Below are 13,882 nucleotides of genomic sequence, written 5' to 3'. Positions count from 1 at the left end.
TAGCCTTAGCAACCCATCTACAGGCAGTCAGAGTAGCTTTTCTGACTGGGAAAATCCTTCTCTGAAAACAAAGTGGTGAGCGCTCCTGGAGCTCATCAGGCTTCTGAGCTTTAAAAGCCAGCTCTGCTGGCCCTCCTATTCCCACTTTTAAATCCCTCCCCCCTTCCTGGATTCCACAGTGCTGCTTGACTTCTCCTTCCACCTGGGAACTAGGCAGGAACTGGCTGACAATTGTCCAGTTTTCAGCTAAATGAAGCATTTTGTGAAATGTCTGCTTCCTGCAGAAAATACCGACTTTTTATGAAAACACGACCAGCCAAAAAATTTCAGATGAGAAGAAAACAAAAAGATGATTGTGAAATGCCCCTGTGATGCCTCATGGGAGTTGGGTTCAGGTGCCTCATGCCCCCATTCTCCTCTCCGGTTTTGTTGTCCAGACAGCCATCGTCTCCCATGATGCTCCACAGCCAAGGATTCTCATAATGTACTGTGTGGTGGATCAGCTAGTGGAGAGACAATATTTGAAATCTTCTTGATGGTTTTTGGAAAAACTAAGTGTGAAGTGAAATGAAAAGTTTCTAAATGAAAATTGAATGAATTTTTGACAATTTTTCCACACAAGTTTTTTTTTTTAAAAGTCCGTGGGTTGGTTGGTTGGTTGGTTGGTTGTTTTTTTGGGGGGGGGAGAAGAACAAAACCTCTCAAACACCTCTTAGTTCAAAAAATGGTGATCTGCTCTGAAGACTTTTTGAATGGATTTGCTTTAATGTTTATCCATCAAGAGTTGACCCAATACATGAAGAGTCTAAAAGAGAATACAGTAAACAGCCAGGAATTCATAGAGCCTGTCTTTAACAAAGTGTAACTCATTGGCCTTCTGGTCTTGCTCACACTCCTGCCTTGTCATTGCAAACTTCTGGATCTGCTTCTGGCTGGATGGTCTTTTTGTGGTGGGGGCGACAACCTCAAACCAATACCTTTCTTGAGGAATACCAAGAATTCTTATACCAAATATTAAGGAAATTGTACATAACCAGGTATTAAAGCACTGTACTCTGAGTTTTGTTTTTAATAGGATAAAGCTTTGTATATTCCGCAATTGAGGTGAATCTGTTGGCCCATTACTGGCTACTCCACCACTTCAAAAAGAGCTGGAGGGAAGGAATTAAGCCAAGGGTCATCCCCCAAGGGACCCAGATCAGCTAGGCAAACTATGTTACCAGAGTGGCCATTATGCAACATTATGTAATTATTTTTGCTCTCTGAAGAAAATATAGGACAATATGACTCATTATGTTGACAATGTTATGCTGTTCACAAGCTATGATGACCACAAAATAAAGGTTGGCTTGGATACCAGGCAGTGCATTAGTGAGGTCTTTGTAAAACTAATTTTAAAAAGCAAAGCAGCAGTTTCTTTTCCAACTCAAAAAGTCAAACCAGTTACAGTAAAATCCCTTTATTTCCCAAGGTGCTTTAGCTATTTTAATTGTTTTATTACTGAGCCTGTCGTTTAATATGACAGTGGGCACCAGGAGTTCACTCCTTCAAATTAGTGTATCAAGCATGAGCATAGAGAGCAGCTCCCCCTAAGGTAAGTCATCACCACAGTTAGCCTGGGTGATCAGCACCCAGATTGGAGCACCCCAGGTAGCTATCCCAAGGTATGAGCATCTACACTTGAAAACCCTACCCAAGTTGCTGGGTTCTCACTGGTGCTGTGTGGCAGTAGGCCTAGAACTGGTTAGGAATTTTTTGACAGAACGCTTTTTCATCAGAAAATGTAGAACCATCAAAACCAAAACTTTTCACAGAAATGAATCTATTTTGACAAAATTTTCATTGGGAAGGATTCTCAGGATAGAACTTGTGAGAGCGAGACAGACACAGATGCATGCACTGTGACCTCCCACCCTCCCCACCCCAAATGGCCAATAGTCCATTGGATAAGGTACTTACTTGGCATGTTGGAGACCCAGGTTCATGTCCTTGGTATGAACCAGCAAAAGCCTCAGGTAAGTGTTTGAATCTCTGGGCTATTGGCTTTCCTGGGGCGAGTCTGGTTTTGCTTGTTTGTTTTTTGTTGGGTGGGGGATCGGGTGAGAAAATATTTGAAAGGCCCGTTTCAAATGCAGAAAGGGAAAAAATGTTGAAAATCTTGAAAATTTTCCTGGGACAGGAAAACCATTTCCTGCACAACTCAGACGTCTAGGGGTGCATCCCCCTGGTTCTTTGTGCTGCCATAAGATGAGCCATTTTATGATTCTTCCCAGTGAATTATGGGTGAACTTGTCTGTCCTTCTGGACACACACAGTTAATTGTGAGAAGGCATTGGAGGACTATCACCACTCAAGTGATTTTTAGCCTGGATTCTTGCTGCAAAGTGAGCCTATGGGAAAGTGGAACACAAGCTGGAACCCACATCCCCAGCTGTGCCCGCTAGCCTGGGCAGAGAGAGCGCTACTAAACCCAGTGTGTGGATGGAGGAGGATTAGGATCAATACTGGTGTAAAAGCCTGAATCAACTCTACAGTGAAGACATACCCTTAGAGATAAAACTGCATTTCCCCTGCCTGACCCCTACATTCAACAGGCTAACAGCGTATTAGCTATGTGGAGTGTGCCATAAGGACAATATGTGGCTGTCTTAAAGTACCCTCTTTTTCAGTAAATTGGCTAAGATAAATTCTTCGGTATCCCTTACCGCATTGTACTGGCTTTCCCACAGAAATCCCTCTTTAAACCACCTCTGACATGATGCCTTCAAAACTCTTGGTAATGCCTAGGCAGTGGACAGGAAGTTTATTCCTCCTTATTGTGCCAAGTAGGATTGTTTCACTGTTACTTTGTCCTCCTTGTTAGTCATTTATCTTTACCTGCTGTATTTTCTCGTATGTTTAGACTGTAGGCTCATTGGGACAAGCACTGTGTCTTTGTACCATTCACAGAACAATGGGGTCCTGATCGCTGATTGTGTCCAATAGGTGCTACCACCCTATAAATAATAATCCAAGTGATGGAATACCCTGGTTGTCTTTGGCAGAAGAGCCACTGTTGACAACAGAAAAAGTGATGTAGAGAGTTTGGGTCCTACTATGAGCAGAACTTATTTTGTAACTGGCTCCCAGATGCTGTGACAGTGTTAGAATATATAGACAGAAAATGAATAGGAAGGCTGGGGGGGGGGGGGGCGGAATTGGTCACAGTTTAGTGTGAAAAGTGATCACATAGCAAAGCCTTTTGTTTTGGTTCCTGTGTCATTTTGGAAACCAAAGTTACTTCCTTGTTTCTCTTATTCTGATCCTTATGTTACCTCAACACAGCAAACCTTCTTCATGTTATGTTAAGATTTTAGGTTTCAGATTATATGAACTAGCTTTGATTTCTACCTGTAAAGTGCAGAAGAGGGGCTAGACACTAGAACTGTGGCTCACTCGCAGCCTAAATTTGCCCTTCTTTCTTTATATTGCTGTTATTGACTGAAGGAGAGTGTGTATATACAGGGCACATCAATCTCATCTAAAATACTGGACAGTTAATACTGATAATGTAAGGGAGTCTTATTGAGAGGGGGTGAATAATTTTCCTTTAGTGATACAGTTATTTAGAGGGATTGTTCATTGAATTGCTGAGGTGTGCTACAAAATACACAACATTTTCAAGCATACTTACTGCTTCGCTTGGAAGAGCTGGAAAAAAATCTTTGTTTTTAATCCACTGGCTCCCTCTGCTGGCATGACAGAATTATAGTGCATGGTTGCTGGTTAGAAGAACTGATTATACAGAGCTAGAAGAAAATGGCTTTGCAAAGAACTATTTTACTTGATCATGACACAAGTGAATCAGGGGCACTTCCTGGCTTCTCACCCCTTGCTTTAGCACTGTACACACACACACACACACTCTTTCAGTCAATAAGAGTAATGAAAAGAAAGAAGAAAGGGGAAGTTAGGCTGTGAAAGAACCACAGTTCTAGTGCACAGCACCTCTCATTCAATCAGGAATTAAACACTGTTTTTGAAATATTGAAAACAGTGTTTTATAAACATTAACTACAAATAAAACTTTAATGCAATCAACAGGATGTCTGTACATACCATAACTTAGTAGTCATATGATCTTATTACTCTTGCCCTTCCCTCCCTGCTCCCCATTGTTTATTTTCACTAGTTGTGTTACATTTTAAATGCTGCATTTGTTTACTGTATTTGGCTGGATCACTATGCATCCACCTAAAAGGAGCACCTTTTAGTTAGAAAACACTTCAGCGAAAGGGTGATGCCTTTGTGTTTGTGCTGTAAATCACTCAGCAAACTTGGATGATTTTTTAAATATAATTAATCATAGAGTTAAAGCTTGCAGCACAGCTTGTAGGTTAGTATTATTGTATCCATTTCACAGATAGGAAAACTGAGGCACAGAGAGGCTAAATTACTTGCTGAATGTCAGAAGGCAAATAGCAGAGCCAGAGCTCTGAAACCTCAACTCTCAGCTAACATGCACAGGCCCCTGCCAATGCTCTCGTTGACCTTACATAAATTTAATTTTCATAATAAACATCAGATTGCCCAGGTCATCCCACACTCAGTACACAGATATATTATGGGTGACACAATAAAAAAGATTTTAAAACCCCTTCATAGCAGTCCTTTAAAAAAAAAAAAAAAGAAAGAAAGAAAATCTCCTCAGCCAAGCCCATGCCCAAAAGCCTCAGAGAAAAGATAGGCTTTGCAGCCTGCCTTGAAACTTAACAGAAGTGGTTCTGCTGCACCAAGAGAGGGGAGTGAATTCCAGAGCTGAGGACCCCTCATGGGGATCCACTGCCAACAGCTCCCTCTTTTTTACATTTGGGACTCCACCTTGAGAGCCTCTGCTGATCTCAGTTGTGCCAAAAGACACAGGGAAAGAGGCAGTCTCTCAGGCACCCAGGTCACATACCGTAAAGGACTTTATAGGTTAAAACAACAGCCAGTGCAGTGCCTCAGGCACAGATGTGAAATGCCCTTCAGGGAGCAATTGCACTTAGTAAACAGAGAGCTGTATGCTGAGTTCCAAGTGGTCTCAGTGTGTGACCCCAAATAGAGCGCATTACAGTAATCCAGTTTTGAGGTGATAAGGCATGGATATCTCTGGCAAGGTACACATTGGGAAGGAAAGGTCATGCTCTTCCCAGGAGGTGTAGATGGGAAGGAGTGTTCTTGATCACGGTCATAAGAATCCAGGTTCTACCAGTAGTGACACACCTGAGTTTTGTACACTAAAAGAAACCACCTGTGATGCATAGCATCTCTGCTATAAGAAACTACCAGCGTCCTTTTTAAGTTACTCAGAGGGGATCTTTTTGTTCCCCTCTAATTTGCATTATAGCATTTTTTTTGCTCACCTGGAGTTGCAGGTTTGCTGCCTGCTCTCACTGTCATCTTTGCTTCTTATTTACTCTTTTATCAGTGATTTTTTATCGCTACCTCCTCCCTGAATAATCAATAAAACAGAGGGACATGAGAACTCATCATCCTCAGATTTGCTTTTGCTTTGAGACATGACTGCTTGCACTTCTTTTTACTGAAGTTAAGAAGAACGCTCAGGAACAAAACTGCTAGAGATTGATTTATGAATGAGTTTTGGATACTGACTTTTCATACGTAGAATGTTCATTCATATGCATTTACCTGATTTCTAATATGAATTTAAATTCCAGTGATAATTTTCAATATTTTTAATAAATATAGCCCCTAGAGAGAATATAAATTGGTATTTTTTAATGATCAGTTTGTTATAAATCAGATTTTAAAGCCACTGTTCATGATATTAATGTTACTGTAGAAAGTAGTTACTGTGAACAACAAATAGGAATCCCAATTATTTAAGATTGTACAAATTAAAATTTAAGCTACTTCCCTAACCATCTATTTCAATTTTTAACTACTCTACTATACAATGCCATCCATCCCAAGGCATTGGGCATCCTTGGCACTCTTTTAAAAACACTCCAGTAAAGAAACAGACCCACAACAACACCAAATTCAAATACCCGTTGAAAACAGATGCATTAACATTTCATTTAAGCCTGCTCACATTGTCCCCCCGCCACTACACACACAGACCCCACTACCCAGCCCTACCTGTTACCCATCTCCTTACAGATTGAGGAGAAAAGCTTAGCCTTGGATTCTTCACTAGGCCCCAGCCATTGTGCCCAACACAACCTTCATGCGTGGGGGTCTTTGTCCAGATAGATGGAAGATAATTGTGTTGCCCCTTTAAGACTTCTTACAAGAGATGGTGAGGAGGGGGAGTTTACAGGGGTAGACAAGAAGGGCAGGAAGCAGTTGGTGCCAGGTCAGAAGATCACTGCACGGCTCTTCATGCTCACTGGAAGGGAGGGTTAATGCCCCATGCAGCTGTAGAGAGACCCTGATTTATCAGGATTGCGCTGGCAGCGCCAACCCAGGAACTTGGCAAAAGCACCAAGTTCCCTCTTGACCTGCTGTAGGCATTATGCCAGTTGCCCTTCGCCTTGGGGGTTGGGAGGGAATTTGTTGGCCAAGGCAGAATGGGTTTTTTCACCTTCCCCACAGCTGGTCTGGGACCCACTGGGGTGATGTAGGGGGTTGGGTTAGAATGTTGCAACTTAGTACATAAAACTACTGGCTGATGTCCAGTGCACGTGCTCAGTATGGAAAGGATACAGTTATCAGATAAAATGGATTGGAAAAGAATTTGAAGGAAAGTATCCCTTAAGGGAGGCAGAGTAAGGGTGTTTGGGGCTCCTACGTCTTGTACAGTGGGGAGCTGTCCTTTTCCTAACTCTTTTTAGCCCCCTTTCAGGGAGCTGAGGAAGAGGGTTTGGGGCTCCTGCATCTGGATCAGCAGAAAACCGAACCCTCTCCTTCCTGCACTGTAAAATTTGTTCCTGGGTACGCCCAGATATTAGAAGTGAATAAAGTTGTGGCCTAATTAAATCACATTCATGGCCCCCCTGGTCTTTCTTCTGGCGTGACTGGACAATTGTGCTTTGACTTAATTTAACACAGTGGTCCCTTCTGGCCTTAAAGATGTAGGGTGAAATCCCTACTGAAATCAATGACATAAATCCTATTGACTTAAATGGGGTTAGATTTTACCCTGTGAATTGATGACTATTTTGAGTATAATTTTTATGAGTGACACTTAAAATTTCACAAAAACTAAATGAAAAGTTCTAGAGATTTTGGTGACTGAATTAGCGAAGTTGAGTGAAAAATTGCATATTGTTTTTGACTTTGTGAAAAATGTGTTACTTCAGATTTTTCTCATGCTGAATCTTTCTCATGCTGCATTGGCAGTGAGATGCTCTCAAGAAGAGGGTGAAATACTTTACATTGTGTCATAGATGCCAGGGATTTTACTCCATGTTAACAGGGAGGGGAGGGGGAGAAGTAGTCTTAATTCATTGCTGCCTTGAACCTTTTGTATTCATTTACACCAATGTAAAGTAGATGTAAATTGCTACCATTCTGATTTGATAGCATCTCTCACCCACTTTGCACTAGTGTAAATGACTACACAGGGCAATGGTGAAACAGGTTGTGTGTGTGGAAAAGACATACATTTCAGGATATATGTAGTGCTGAAACTGTGGATGTGGTGTTCTCTGGGATATTCCCCAAACTTAATTGTTTCATTTTCTACAGACAAATGTGTGTGAAACATATGTGCTGTAGCAGTGGTGAGGGCTGCTGCACAATTGTTTGAGTAAAGCATGCAAGTGAGAATTAACCACATATGGTACATGTTAGTCACATCTCTTAATGCACTGGTGGAAGACGCTCAGATATTATGATGATAAGGGCAGCATAAGAACTGGCACAGAAGAGAATAGAAGCAGAAGCTGTTCTGTGGGTAGATGGAGGATTGTTGTCTCCACAGTCTTTCAGTTTTTATGAGCACTAAATGCATGTAAAATTAAGGGCAATCTTTTGAAGTTCTGGTTCCTACTGCATTCTTAGAAGTCTGGTTCGCCATCTGTGTACATCTGCTACATTGCAGTTAGCAAGCTCTTGGAGTTGAAAATAGTTTAACTTGTATATGTCCATTCAGTTTGTTTAGGATTACAAAGATCTACATTTCCGGTGAGCTCAAAGGCCTAGTTTGGGCCATTTCTGCTTTCTATGATGTCAGTGAAATGTCAGTTTTAATATATCTATCATCTGATAGACCAGCGGTTCTCAAACTTCATTGCATCGTGACCCTCTTCTGACAACAAAAATTACTACCCGATCCCAGGAGTTGGGACCGAAGACCGAGGCCACCCGAACCCTGCCGCCCGAGCCCCGCCACCCCGGGCAGATGCTCCAGGCAGCCCAAGGACTTCTTCCTTGGGCAGTGGCATGTAACCCTGGGCTTGGGCTTCAGCCCTGGACGGTTGGGCTTGGGCTTCCGGCTTGCTGGGGCCCAGGGCCAACACCAGCCATGGCAACCCCATTAACATGGGGTTGTGACCCACAGTTTGAGAACCCCTGTGATAAACTGTCCAATTTACTGACAAGGGGTAAAGGACTGGGAGTCAGGGCTCCTGTGTCTGATTTCTGACTTTGCCACTGACTTGACCGTGGGTAAGTCAATTAACTTTTTCTTCATTAATTAAGCTTAATTACAGTTTGTATTGTAAAGTACTTTGTAGTCTGTGGAAGAATGGCTCTATATAAGAGCCAAGCATTGCCAGTGCTAAAATTAAAGAGGTCTTTTTTTCTTTTGCTAACAGGTACTTGGAACACCAAATGAAGATACATGGCCGGGAGTCCATTCTTTACCCCATTTCAAGCCAGGTAGGATTAAACAACAAGTTATCAAGATTTCACTCTTTCCAGGAAAACACATTAAAAATCTTACGTGCTAGCTGACAGAAGGATTTTGAGACAATGCTCCTACCTTTTGGCACATTTACTTACTGACTAATGGACTTCTGCAACATTGTTCCAAAATCATCGGAATAGTTTTGCAGGATAGCGGATGCATTGTAAGCATACCGCCGTGCATTCATTTTAGCATTTCACATGTCACTATGTTAGTTGGATTTTGACTTTTAGCCGCAATTTCCCTTTGTAGCACATTAATGTGACATGTTGCACAGCAATCTTACATATACTGTGAGTGGTAGGACCAGTATCACTAGTCAACAGATGCAATATCTATGAATTATAATGTACTGAAGGGGGGAATCAAAGTGATAGGGAAAGGGATCCTGGAAGCTGAAGACGGAAACATCTTATTCCTCTGCCACTGTTTAGTTTGCTGTATTATCTAACACTTTCTGCAGTCTACTTTTAAATGGCCACACTGATGGTGCTGCTTCTACCACTGTTGGAAACCTGTTCCACAGTCGAATAGATTTAACCATTAGGAAGTTTCTCTTGCTATTAAGCAAACACCAGTTGGTAACCCTTATAAGCTAGGATGCAATCAAAATAATGATGTTTTATCTGTTCCACAAGTAGACTTCTATTTTGAATTTAACCTATAAATTGCAGTATTTAGGCTGGAAGTAGGTACCAAGATCTACTGCTCTGAAATGGAATCCAGATTCTACTCAAATGAGATCATAATTAAGTTAACAAGTTTGCAGGATTGGGGCTTATGTCATCCAAAAGACCTGGAAAGAAAGAGGGTGATGTACAGCTGCTCATCATAGAATACTATAGGAACCCTTCAATAATAGCACACATCTATTTAATAAATCTGGAAGGGTTATATCCTAACACTTTCTAGATTAAAAAAAGATTTTCTCTAAAATGCAAAAACAATTGTGTGTAAATTTAATTCTTATTAAAGAAAACACTATTTTCAGAAAAGTTCCAAAGACATTTGTTAATACCCTGGGATATTGGAAGTGGAAAAACAGGACGTGTTTTTGGCTTTGGTGATGCTGTATTTTTGTCACCAAAAAAAATGGAGTTGAATAAAATGTTTTGAACAGTAGATGGCAGTCAAGAAACTTTCTCTTTAGAGAACAGCTTAGAAGTGCATCATGCAGTGAGGGTTTGTTCTATCAATTTTTGCAAAGGGACATTGGGAAATAAATTGACAGCTGGCATTTAGTGAAATGTAACAGAAGCATGTTATTATTAAAATGACCATTGTGTTGGATTTGTTTTTGTTTCCTCTGTTACAGAGTATGGATTTTGCCAGCTCTGAACACATACCAACCATAAAAATGCAGTAATGAGGAAAAAAAGATAAATGCAATGTGGTAAATGGTCACTCAACACTTTCTCCATTTCCCTGAGGGTGCATAGAGTGTTCTTTGTTCTTTCAGCCTTTCTCCACCCCTGTGAAGTATGCATATTTTCAAGCAAAAATCATTATTATCCTGGTTGATGACTGTTTTCATGTGTATGAGGCCTGTTGCTGCAAGGTGCTGAGCACCCTTAATTCCCATCCACTTACATGGGGGTTGAGAGACGTCTGCTCCTCCGCATGGGGAAAAGGCCTCTTTTTGCTGCAAGTGTATGTTTAGCTCAGAGCTCCCTTTGCCCCCTCCAGCCTCTTAGTGCACATGTATTCTTAGCAAAATGATGAAAATGTGAAATAAGCCCTTCTAACATGTCACAAAGATGCATAGTTTTTGGTTTGTACAACAGTAGGGATGAAATTTGCCTCACCTGCGTAAAGCCTGGGCTTTATGCTGGTGAAATGCAGAATGACTGGGGAAGCAAAATCCAACACCTACAGCATAGGGGTTGGGCATGAAGCAAGCCTTGCATCATATCAAGAACTGCATCCTACGGGCTGAGCTGGAATAATACCACTTTTTGGGGCTGCTAGGGACATTGGCTCTGGTTAGGGATGTATAACATGGCCCTTTCACTATCCAAAAAGCTGCCCCTCATGCTGACCTGTGTCTGGCCATCAGGGAAACCTCTCTGGAGAGCACAGGGGTTGTATAGTCTCTTTTGCAGCTGCTCAACCAGCCCCTTACCCTTCCTATAGTGCTTAGATGGACCCTCTGCACTTGGATGAATTACACCCTATAAGAGATTTTCCGAGTGAACTTGACTGAAAGAGTTTCCTGAGTAACCTTGTACTAGCAGAAGCAGAGTTAATGCTTTATTTTAACACTTCTCAGATTTATAATTTTGAAATGGCTTAGTCTCTTTGTTTCCTTAGTCCCAGAGTACAATATAGTGAACCTGAAATGGTCTTGCCAAATTTGAATTGATTCCATCTGTGTCCAAGACGTATGAGTTTATTGTACTTAAAAATAGAAAGCGTGGAATATATTTTCTTTTTCCAACAGTTTGTTCAGCACTCCTTAGTCAGGCAAGGACTGACTGTGTGTGGAGCAGAGCCCTAAGAAAGTAACATCCCCATCTAAACATAAATATATGAGCTATAATTTAAGCGTAGCAGTTGCAAACAGTAAGGACAACAAATTATTTGAAAGGAAAGAAGTGCAAGAAGAGCACTGATGATTAGAACATTAGCATCCGCTCAAGGCAGACTTTGATGTTATAAGCTCAGCTGTTTAAAAGCATAAAACAATGGAATTTGAGCAGAAGGTAACAGTAATAAATAGTGACTGTAGTAAAAAAAATTCTGGCAACTTAATTAAATATCTGTGGAGTTGAAAAATAAAACAAGCAGAGTTTAAACAGAATTTCATTTTTTGTTGTCTGCATTCAGATGTAGGTAACTAATTTTTTACTCTGTGATTCAGTAAAACACGGTCACTGCCTCAGGGAGCTAATCACATTTTACTAGGGAGAGACAAGTAACATCTGAAAAACACTGCTTTCAATGTTCTGGGTTGCTGCTTCTCCATTCCAGTGTCCACAGGCCTAACTGCCATGTATTGCAGTTAGCAAAAGCAATGATGTCAGGGATATTCTGCTGAGATTGGTCAGTAGAGAGAGAGTAATATCCTAAAATGTGAATAAACTTCTCTCAGGCTGAATGATGAGTCCACTTCTTATGCCAACCATAGAGAGCTCTAAATTAGCCACCTGTTTTGTTTCTGAGGCTCTCAGTCGGTAAATGGGAATGTAAAAATTTTGTATCATTTATTTCACCCACTAGCCCTTTGTCCCTTTGAGATAGCGCCGTATCATCCAAATCATGAAACCAGTTTGAAAGTTGTCTGCTGTGTCATCTCCTGCTGTCCCTTAGTTTTGCCCTCCACCAAAACCATCCCGTTTGTGTTTGCAAATACTTTTATCCCATCTAGTAAATCACCTACTGGGTTGATTTTCAACACTGTTTTTCATCTAAATCGGGGTGGGCAAACTTTTTGGCCCGAGATCCACATTGGGGTTGCAAAACTGTATGGCGGGCCGGATAGGGAAGGCTGTGCCTCCCCAAACAGCCTGGCCCTCACCCCTCTCAGAACCCCCCGACTCATCCAACCACCCCCTCCTGAGCCCCCCCCGCCTCAACCATCCCCCTGGGACCCCACCTCCTATCCAAACCCCCTCTCCCAGTCCCCTGACTTACCTGATCCCTCTCTGCACCCCTGCCCCCTGACAGGCCCCCTGGGACCCCACACCCTATCCAACCACCCCGCTCCCTGTCCCCAGACTGCCCCGACTCCTATCCACACCCACGCCCCCTGACAGGTCCCCCGGGACCCCATGCCTATCCAACCCCCCCCAGTTCCCTGTCCCCTGACCGCCCCCCCCCCCAAAACCTCTGCTCCATCCAACCGCCGCCCCCTGTCCCCTGACTGCCCCCCCCCCCCAGGACTCTCTGCCCTTTATCCAAACCCCCGGCCCCAGCCCCCTTACCGTGCCACTCTGAGCAGCATGTCTGGCAGTCGCGCCATCTGGCCGAGCCAGACACAGTGCCGCTCTGCCCAGCAGGAGTGCACAGCTCTGCCGCCCAGAGTGCTGGCTATGGGGGAGCGGGGACAGCAGGGCAGGGGCTGGGGGCTAGCCTCCACGGCCGGGAGCTCAGGGGCCGGGCAGGACGGTCTAGCGGGCCGGATGTGGTCCGGAGGCCGTAGTTTGCCCACCTCTGATCTAAATACTTAATTTTAAAAATACAAAATAGACCAAATGGGAGACAGCTGCCTTCCTAACTCAGTTCCAAAATTTTGTAATCCTGATTTTCTTATAGTATCTCCCTGTGCTCAGGTGTCATCTCTTCCAGCCTGTTTATGTAAGCCAACATGGGCCATGTGTGAGTGCTGTTTGTAAAGAAGTGATCCGTGCTCAAATGAGCAAGCTGTTCTGGGAAGTTAAAACAAAAATTAAAGTAAAAACAATTATTATTATTGTAGTAGAGTCTAGAGGTCTCGAGCATTTGGGGGCCCCATGGTGCTGAGCACTGTACAAACATATAGTAAATGATGACAGTGACCTAATGAAATCTGGGTTGGTGCCTAAGTATTTACTATGGACTAGCCTATGGCTTTGCCACAAGGCCTGAGTAAGGGCAATGTGTAGGTGTGTTGCCCTGGAACAGGCCAATTACTTCCTCCTCCATGTCAGCTCAGTGGTGCTGGCTCATATGTTTGGGGGGATGGAGGCATGGGTCTGCCTCTGCCTGCGCAACTGAGTGGGAGAGGGAGTAGCAGTCCCAAGGAAGCTGCTTTCCCACTCACGTTATGACGTGTGATATAGGTAACTCATGCGGGGCAGGAAGCCGCATCTGATGTTCCCTTACTTCCCTGTATGGGCACATCTAGTAATCTAGTCCAGTATCTGTTTTTAATGGATATTCATTTTAATAATCTTTGTTTATTCCCAGAGCACCCATACACCACGTCCATGCGTCCATGCTATATTAAGGTGAAATGTGAACTGATTCCCTTCATTGTTTTAAGATAAAACTAATGTTACTAAGTAAACGGATATATCTCTCACTTCCTGCACATTCCTTTATATCCACTCATCATGTTTTACTTTA

At 42.7% G+C, this 13,882-nt stretch overlaps 1 protein-coding gene across 5 annotated transcripts in view; it reads left to right on the top strand.

Moving 5' to 3' along the window:
• Window positions 1-13,882, top strand: part of CDK14 (cyclin dependent kinase 14) — a 503,511-nt gene that overhangs the window by 347,720 nt on the left and 141,909 nt on the right. For all 5 annotated transcript variants that reach the window (XM_048838104.2, XM_048838107.2, XM_048838105.2 and 2 more), the window contains one exon: window positions 8,745-8,808. In XM_048838104.2, coding sequence (XP_048694061.1) covers window positions 8,745-8,808 — 64 coding nt within the window. The remainder of the gene's footprint in view (window positions 1-8,744; window positions 8,809-13,882) is intronic.

The sequence above is a fragment of the Caretta caretta genome, chromosome 2 (assembly GCF_965140235.1).
Source record: "Caretta caretta isolate rCarCar2 chromosome 2, rCarCar1.hap1, whole genome shotgun sequence".
NCBI lineage: Eukaryota > Metazoa > Chordata > Testudines > Cheloniidae > Caretta > Caretta caretta.
This window is presented reverse-complemented; position numbering and strand designations above follow the sequence as displayed.